The sequence below is a fragment of the Lactuca sativa genome, chromosome 2, assembly GCF_002870075.4.
Source record: "Lactuca sativa cultivar Salinas chromosome 2, Lsat_Salinas_v11, whole genome shotgun sequence".
Classification (NCBI taxonomy): domain Eukaryota; kingdom Viridiplantae; phylum Streptophyta; class Magnoliopsida; order Asterales; family Asteraceae; genus Lactuca; species Lactuca sativa.
The window spans coordinates 73,701,314-73,710,226 of record NC_056624.2 but is presented as its reverse complement, the minus strand read 5'-3'; the positions used below and the strand labels follow the sequence as shown (position 1 = coordinate 73,710,226).

General features: G+C 30.0%; 1 protein-coding gene across 1 annotated transcript; it reads right to left on the bottom strand.

Annotated features, from left to right (window-relative positions):
* Nucleotides 1-1,511: 1,511 nt before the first annotated feature.
* Nucleotides 1,512-8,411, bottom strand: LOC111909127 (uncharacterized). Its single transcript, XM_023904914.3, has 16 exons — nucleotides 8,220-8,411; nucleotides 7,379-7,423; nucleotides 7,057-7,097; nucleotides 6,890-6,971; nucleotides 6,622-6,666; nucleotides 5,960-6,016; nucleotides 5,394-5,453; nucleotides 5,177-5,304; nucleotides 4,249-4,507; nucleotides 4,044-4,110; nucleotides 3,704-3,774; nucleotides 3,438-3,527; nucleotides 2,541-2,649; nucleotides 2,297-2,388; nucleotides 1,899-2,004; nucleotides 1,512-1,756 (listed from the first exon to the last, which is right to left on the bottom strand). Exons 1-16 carry the CDS (start codon nucleotides 8,343-8,345, stop codon nucleotides 1,659-1,661), a joined length of 1,476 nt encoding a protein of 491 aa, XP_023760682.1. The 5' UTR covers nucleotides 8,346-8,411; the 3' UTR covers nucleotides 1,512-1,658.
* Between the last annotated feature and the right edge of the window lie 502 nt (nucleotides 8,412-8,913).

Below are 8,913 nucleotides of genomic sequence, written 5' to 3'. Positions count from 1 at the left end.
TGGCAGCGTTTATTGGTGGTGGTGGTGGTAGAGTTTAGGTTTGACTTCTTTAAATTTGTGAATTAATATAAAATAGATTGTATTAAGTTGTGAATTTTGTCTATTAAACTGTAAATGAACTACATAAATTTGCATTTTACATAATTTTTGGGTTAAAAATATAAAACGGTTATATGAATGGAAATATTAGACTAAAAAAATAAGATTTTGCCATTTTCTTAACAAAAGACAAAAATTAAAATTTTAACATATTTAGTAATATTCACAATACATATTACTTATTATATATGAGTTCTTAAGGTTTTTAATCTTTTGTAGTTCTCATTTGAACCACTCTATATTTAATAATATTCACAATACATATTATTATATGCAATGTTTTAAAAACCGGTTTGAACCGGCCGGTTGGACCGGGAACCGGAGGAGGGAGCGGTTCAACTATCACCGGTTTTACATTGATTTCTGAACCGGATTGAACCGGCCGGTTTTTAGAAAAACCCGGTTGAACCGGTCAAAATAAACCGGTTAATCCGAATAAAAACACATGAAAAATAATTATTTACATAATAAACTTTGGTATTTTTTTTTCAAATATATTTAGTTTTCTCTAAATAAAAACATATGTTAAATGCTATAAAGTTTTTTGATGTGGTTGTATTCATCTAAAACTATATTTCATTTCGGTATTATATTTAATTTTTTTTAGCATATATTGATTGATGTAAAACACTAAAACTTATGGTTATGTGTTATTTTAATGTATTTTGATTTAAACTTATTTTTATGTGTATTTTTAATGTTTGAACTTGTGAACATCAAATTCATAATTTATATATGTATGTATGTGTATGAAAATAGAAAAAAAAAAACATGAAAAATATAAAAATCGGTTCACTCGGCTGTCGAACCGGTTAAACCGGGAATCGGTCACTATACCGGTTTTTAAAACATTGATTATATGTGAGTTCTTAGGGTTCTTAATCTTTTGTGGTTCTCATTTGAACCGCTTCCTATATATATATATATATATATATATATATATATATATATATATATATATATATATATATATATATATATATATAAAGAGAGAGAGAGAGAGAGAGAGAGAGAGAGAGAGAGAACGTCTAAATGACAAAAGTAGATTTTACATAACAAATCGATAAAGAAAAGTAATACCACTCTATCCAACAAAATCGTTTTTATAGAATATCAAAAGTGATAAATATATAATATATTAGTTTAATGTCGATAAAAAAAGTCGATCCATGTTGAAATTAAGACTCTCACGGACAAAAGGGCAAAACATGGCTTCATAATTTTGTGGCTTTTGCACAAAGGGTTGAAAGAAAATAGTCACCTAATAATTATAATTTTTGGTTCATTGAGTACAGGTCAAAACACAGTACAAAAAAATCAGTTCTAATATATCTAGCATAAGAGACAAGGCCTAAAACTATATCAAAATCTTTTTTGAGAAAACAATATTAAACATATTTGAAACTACCACAGAAAAGAAGCATAAATAATATAATACAAAGTGATGGTGCTCTCTCACTAGGAACCACAAATCATAATTGATCCAAAATGGTACAAATTAAACACTATAAAAATAAAAAAATAACAAAAATGTTTTCTCCTTGATTAGAAATGGTATCTTATGATGTGGCATTATATGCCGCATCAGCTGAAGATGTGTCCATATCGTTCAAACCCAACTCCTCATTTTGTTCCCAACTCCTCTCATATTCCTCAACTGCATAACATAAAACACCAACAAATCTTATCATACAAGACTTTAACATTTTGTCTTTTACGAAAATAGCCCTTTTTTCTTATTGTATGATGTTTTCTTATCCTATAATAATAAATAAATAAATAAATAAATAAAAACTTACTTGTTAATTGATGGTCATCTTTAATATCATCAGAAGCCGGAGCAATGAAAGAATTTGACAAGGCATCATCCATGATTAAGGTCCACGGCTCTTCCAAACTTAAAAGCTAGACAACACAACATACAAATTACAAAATATATAAATAAAAATTCAAATTTTAAACAATATGGAAAATCTATACTTGATAAAGCATCTACAGTTCTTTTGGGTCCCACTTGTTATGCATGATATGACATAACATTACAGAACATGTTGTAGATGCATTTGATTGGAACAAAGATAGATGTCTATTTTTGTCTCATGAGAAGGGTATTTACGTCTTTTTGCACAAACAAGAGATGCCCACATTTTTTTAAGTAGACGATTTAAAGAAGCTTAAGAGTTGTGTGAATGGATACCTTAATAAGCCTTGCTCTGAAGTCCTGCCATTTGTCTTTTCTACCCTCCTCCAAACTATCTCCAAATGTAAACCCATGCACTCTCTCTAAAGCTGCAATACACAAAACCATTTCGGTCAATTTAGGGTTTAGGGTTTAGCCATTTGAACTATTATTATTTTATGATTATTATGATAATAATAGTTCAGACAGTGGCTATATAAAAAGTAAAAATGGTGAGCGAGAGAAATTAATTATAAATTACCTTCACTTATTTTTGTAATTAAACCTTCAATAGTTGTCACAATACCTCCCAATGTGCCACTTGTCAACTCCAAATCAATTTCTGGAATTTCTACACTTGCAGTATCCGACTACAAAATAAAAGTTATAATTTATCAAAAGTTGTATATATTATAGGGTTGAAGAATGCAAGAAATGAAGAAATAGCAACATGCTTTCAATTCATACTTTCATTTTTTTTCCTATTATTACTCTGAAAAATTACCTAATTATAGCAATTTTGTCAAAATACAAAGCAACTTTCACTGCTATAATTGGGTAGACAACATTAAATTACAATGTCCTATTAAAAAAAATAGAATGGGAGCACAATGTTATAATAAGTAAATTTATCAATGTACTATGTCTTAATAAGAAAAAAAAATGTGAAAGTAGATTGATTTAAGGGTTAATCTCAAGAAAAGACCTTTTATTTTGCGTTTTGTCCGGATTAAACCTCAAATTTATTTTTTACCTGAAAAAGGCCTTGTATTTTTTCATTTTTTCCAAAAAAGCCCTCAACTATGTATTTTTTTCCAAAAAAAATACCCTCAACTTTCTAAATACTTCCAAATAAACCCTCGACTTTTTTAGTTTTTCTCAAAAAAACCCTCACATTTTACAAATTTTTTTGGCAAAAATGACTAAAAGGGCCAGATCGGAAAAAATTAAAAAAAAAAAATAAAGGTCATTTTCAGGCAAAAAATAAATTTGAGGTTTAATCCAGAAAAAACACAAAATATAAGGTCTTTTTTGAGATTAACCCTTGATTTAATAGAAAGAAATGAAAACAAGATGCTATAAATAATACACAAATTAATTAAAGTAAGTTGCTATTTCTTGCAATTATCCGTATGTTGAAATTTACAAGTGGACATACCTTTATGACATCACGGCTCAAGTCGACTATGTTTTTCACAGTAACAGAAATTTTCTTTCCTTTAGGAGGAATAGCACCACCAGGTTTCAACTGTAGAAAATGAAAATGGAATATTATGTTTATGTTTATGTTTATGTTTATGTTTATGTTATGTGACAATATATATAACTTTGAAATTTAATGCACAAATATCAAAAAAAGGGAGGGGTGAGAGAAAGAAGTATAAAAAATGAAATGAAATGAAATGAAATGTGTACAAAACAAACCTCAGAATTCCGATAGCCACAACCATCACAAGTAGATGCCATGACAATAACTTCTTGAAAATAAGGGATTTCTAAATAAAAGTCAAGTGGAACAAAATTTTGAAAGAAATATGCTTGAAAAAGAGTATTTCAACTTTCAATTTATGGTCCATTGTTGTGAAAATTTATACCTTTTGTTCCCCACTGTTATATGAAATTTTGTATTGACTGAAAGTACAATGCCTTGATAAGAAAAGAAAAAAAAATTTTGAAAGTATAGTGTTGTAATGTAATAGAAAGAAAAGAAAGTAAGATGCTGTAAAAAACAAATAAATGGAAGTAAAAAAAAAACAAAGGATACTGGTGAGATACATCCGAGTCTCGCAGCTTACAGCACAAGCACCACATGTTGATGGAAAAGTCATCACCTGTCAACAAAATATAAAGTTAAGGTTTAATCCGGAAAAAAAAAAAAAAAAAAAAAAAAAAAAAAAAAAAAATAGAAAATATAAGGTCGTTTATGAGATTAACCCTAATTTATACAAATTAAAGGTTAAAAGAAGTACCTCTTCTGGAGCAGTATATCGAAAGAGAGCTTCAGCAAATTCCACAGTATTGCCCTGGGCAATTGCCCGCCGCCCGGCCACTGCCCCAACTGACCCATGCGGTTCAACAGTTCCTTCAGAAGGAATATTATTTAATGATGTTTGATTGTTAACTTCTGCAGATAGTGAAGGATCAAACAGGTATCCTAATGTTGCTTGTTGCTCATGACTTCTATCATAAAACTCAATTCTTAATGATGGATCTGGAGATGGAGCAAATCTGTTGCCAAAATTAAATAAAAAAAGAAAAAAATAAGTTAAATGAAATAAATACCAATGTACTTTCACTTCTAAAAGAGTTATAGCAATTATCCCAATATAAAGAAACTTTTAATGTGATAATTGGGATACTTTTTTTAAAGGACAGTGCTCTAGTTAGAAAAAACAAAAATTGAAATAATAATAATAATGATTGATTAGTTCTGTAGATTTTTTTAAGGGTGATGCGTTAATAAGAAGAAAAAAATATGTAAGTGCAATGTTGTAATAGAAATGTATGGAAGTATGATTTTATATAAATAGAGGTACAGTTTTGTATGGTTTGTGAATCTATTAAAAACGTAAATAATAACAAATGACAGAACTACCCTTTCTTATATTCTTTATAAAACTTAAAGGAATACTTGTAAAAACACGTAAAATTACACTTTTATTAATTTCTTGTTCACAGAAGCTGTCTCTAGGTAAAGATATAAAGTATACAATACATTTATTTTATCCACACACAGATACAAATTCCGAAACAAATAAAAAAACAAACCAACATATGACAATGTTAACAATAGGATTGAAAAAGGGTATTTCAGTCATGTAAAGAAATCAGAAAGAAATGAAACTGAATTCCATGAGTTTATACAAATATTTCTGTAGATTAAAAAGAGAAACTTACGGATTTTCTACAAAACTGTTGCCAGCTGGATCATCAAGAATGAAGGTAAAAGACAAATTTCCTGTTGCACACTCTTTTAATCTCAGTGTAAACTTGTCTATTGCCTCAGCAGTTTCAGGATCCACTTTCTGAAAAAAATAAATAAATAAATAAAATAACATAAGAAAGTCAGACCACATGAAAATACAACATGTGATATCATAAGAAGACTACTTACCTTTCTCTCTTCTTGAAGGGCTTGCAATTCTTCAGAAGCTCTTAGTAATATCCCTTCCACCTGAAACAGATATAAGCCTAAATGTGTCAGTAGCCTCCAACTCCAAGACCCAAAAGACATAAATACCCTTTTGAAAGATGGTGGGACAGGGACTCGTTCTTCATCTCTCTCTCTCATATGTGCAAAAGACGTAAATGCCCTCCAAAAAGGTGGGGGGTGGACTTGTTCTCAATCTCTTGTCAGTGAAAAAGACATGAATGCCCTCTCATGCTCATTATCACAGATACCTCTAGAAAGCTTTCTAGGGCTATTTTAATGGTGAGGGTGAGAAGGGCATTAACGTCTTTTCCACAGAGAAGAGATCGAGGGTGATTCTCTCTGACTCACCTCTTTGAGCAGGAGAAAAATTGCAAATTTTGTCCCATTGACATGATGTGTAACATCCAATTGTTAAGTATCATTAATCATATATTAATAACACTAACAAAAGACCATGTAAATATGAATAACTAATTTTTTTTATGTTCCAAATAAATGTAGTCATGAACACTAGATATATAACATACGGTTGATAAAGATCCACGTTGTGCTTCTGGAGGAATCTCAAACTCCAGCTGAGGAATCTACAAACATAAAAAAAAGGAAGTCAACATACTTTGGGAAAAGCATAAGTGCAACATTCTTTCATCATTAATCTAAATCAAACTTAAGGGGTAAAAGAATGCAGTTTCCTTTATATATATATATATATATATATATATATATATATATATATATATATATATATATATATATATATATATATATATATATATATATATATATATATATATATTCAACCAGAAGAATATAAAATCAAAGCTGTTTTTTTACTTGCTAAAAACATTAACAATAATGTGTAAACCATTAACCAAGATGCACCTGCATAAAGCTTCATTATTAATGGAGAAATCAGAAACACAAATAGTAAATTAGAAAAAAGTTATTTTCATTTGCTATAAGCATTTGCAGTTTTAACAAATAAAATACAAGTTAGTCTCCAAAATAGAAGTTAATTTAACAGAATTGGAAGCATAAGAGTTCCTTACAATAAGATAAAAGTTGTTTTTTTGTGTGGTAATATAATAACACACTATGGCATACCTAATAATAATATCAATAAGAAAAATGATTACAAAATATATACAAAATTTGAATCTTTCAAGTAAAACTGAACACAGTGAAGTACCTTAATTGTAGCAGTTTCAGACTTCACTACTTGTCGATTAAGCATCTGTATTTGGCCAAAGAAAAACATAAGTATAATTTTATAATAATGAAATTCCCATGTATGTTTGTGAAAAAAAAAAAGGAAAATTGCAGGGAACATATATTCTTTTTACCAAAAACAGGTAATGTAGTTCACTTTCTTAAGGTCTATTTTAATAAAAAAACAAAATTTGAGTGCAAAGTAAAATGGATTTGATTCCTTATGCATTCAATTCTATTTCCTCAACCTTTTGATCACCCGATTTAAATTCTACACAGTAACGAGACCCTCGAGGCTGTATTTCACCAGCAAACTGCACTTCATTATTCCTAATGAAAAAAATAAATAAACATTTTAAATTTATTATTGTTACAAGTATCACATGCTTTAAGAGAAAAAGTTGAAACAACTTACCTCTCACCACAATGAGAACACTCAAAGGCTGACAACAAGATCTGCATTGAAAACAAAAACTTAGCTTTAACTTTTTACTAATTTGCCCTCCTTCAGTTTTTCCTTTCGTTTTCCCAAGTGTGTTGTCATTTTCGCAAGTATTTTGAAAAACATCATCTATTCAGACATCACTTAATGGGAAAAAAGAAACATGGACTAAATTGCATTTTTTAAATTATCAACAACTAGGTCAAGTTGCTACTTTTTCATGCCAAATTTGCAGCAAACAAATTAATATAACTGAAGAGTAACTACTTAGGAGTAATCAAAGTTTAAAGTATACCTTTCTAAAGTGTGGAATCAATGTCAACAAAAATCTTGTTGTCCCCTGTTGATATAAACAATGTCAGAGTCTCAATCTTTATGTAAAACCAGATACATATATGCATGAATTAGCCATAAACTGAGAGACAATACAGCTTGTAATATCAAATGCCAGTGAGTTGACTTAGTGTCAACATTGCTATAAATTCTTTCACCCAATTGCCAAATAAAACATATCGACACTAATAGACATTTTTCACAAATGAATTCAACTTTGGGTATTGTTATACATAATGATCAAACTGTATGCAGTTTTTCCTTTTGTGAAAAGATTTTTTTTTTGCAAATTGAAAGTTGCTCATAACTGACAACTACTAGACATTTACTAGATTAGTTGCATTACAAAAGTTTTATGGATTTTGTGTTATGATGTGGTATTTTAGGTACTGATAACTAAGCTATGTGTCAAATTGATTCTTTTTGGGACAGGAGTAAAAGAAAGTATTAACTTTATAAACTGTAACAGCCATAAATAACTGAAAAAATGTGTCAAACTGAAACAACTAAAAGTCGTGCACTTGCAACACTTCTCTTTCATAAAAACAAACGACATCAACCTTTGAATACTTTGCATAGAACCTAGCGCCTCCAAATGAAAACCTAACAGGAACATCACACCTATGCCATACGTTTATTCAGGAAGTTTAAATTTCATACAATTCTAAAATTAGAAAAGACATCATATTTCAAGCCCTAATCAGCCTGTAGCTTCTTATTGTCCGAGTTGAGATAATCACATATGTATGTATAAGTGTGTGTGTGTGTGGAGGAGAAGAGGTAGAAGGAGAGAAAGAGTATACATTTTCATGGCAGCGCATACAGAGGCTTTCGACCTGGTACACAGGGGCATTATCGTCATCAGTAGAAATTGCTTCAACCACCGACCTCACGTCCAGTATCGTTGCTGCGTCTTTGGTTGATTCCATTTGCGACTTTGCTTTGGCCTCTGTTTCTCCGGCGCGCTGATTGAAAAACCCTCCTGCAAGTTCTTTAACCTACAGAACGATTAAAAGTTAAAGCCAATTGCTTAGCGGTCCCTAATTTATACAGCTATTACCTGTTGGCCCCTGGAAAATTACTTGCTATCGTTTATTTAACATCAAGAACCACTCTTTACTTTGATATTAACCTTAAAAGCTTTTATTGTATTTTGTATAATATACATAGAAGATATTCATTGGTCGGTCCATTTTTGGTTAATAAATTACTTTTAGTTGGTTGAAGTAAAATATGTTTGTTGTCTGTGAATGTTTTACTTTGATGAATTGTTTAAAACATATCCACAAGGGTTGTATGAGGACATACATATCAACCCAAGGTAATATCACATGTATTGGCAGATCTATGTAGTGCCCGGGCCACCACTCTGATTATGGTCGTTAGTGTAACATTTTTTTTCAATAGGTATAACGTGTTAAAATATAAGTGTCACTACTATTTTATATTTGTTCGAATTTTTTTTTTTTGTGCCACCACTACTTAAACTTTTTGCAT

What these genes read in the sequence shown, in the direction of transcription:
- LOC111909127 (XM_023904914.3), bottom strand. Translation starts at nt 8,345, where the DNA reads ATGGAATCAACCAAAGACGCAGCAACGATACTGGACGTGAGGTCGGTG. An exon ending in CCCTTCAAGAAGAGAGAAAG is followed by an intron (nt 5,305 to 5,393) that starts GTAAGTAGTCTT and finishes TATTTTTTTCAG; the next exon opens with AAAGTGGATCCTGAAACTGC. An exon ending in GATATACTGCTCCAGAAGAG is followed by an intron (nt 4,111 to 4,248) that starts GTACTTCTTTTA and finishes TTTTGTTGACAG; the next exon opens with GTGATGACTTTTCCATCAAC.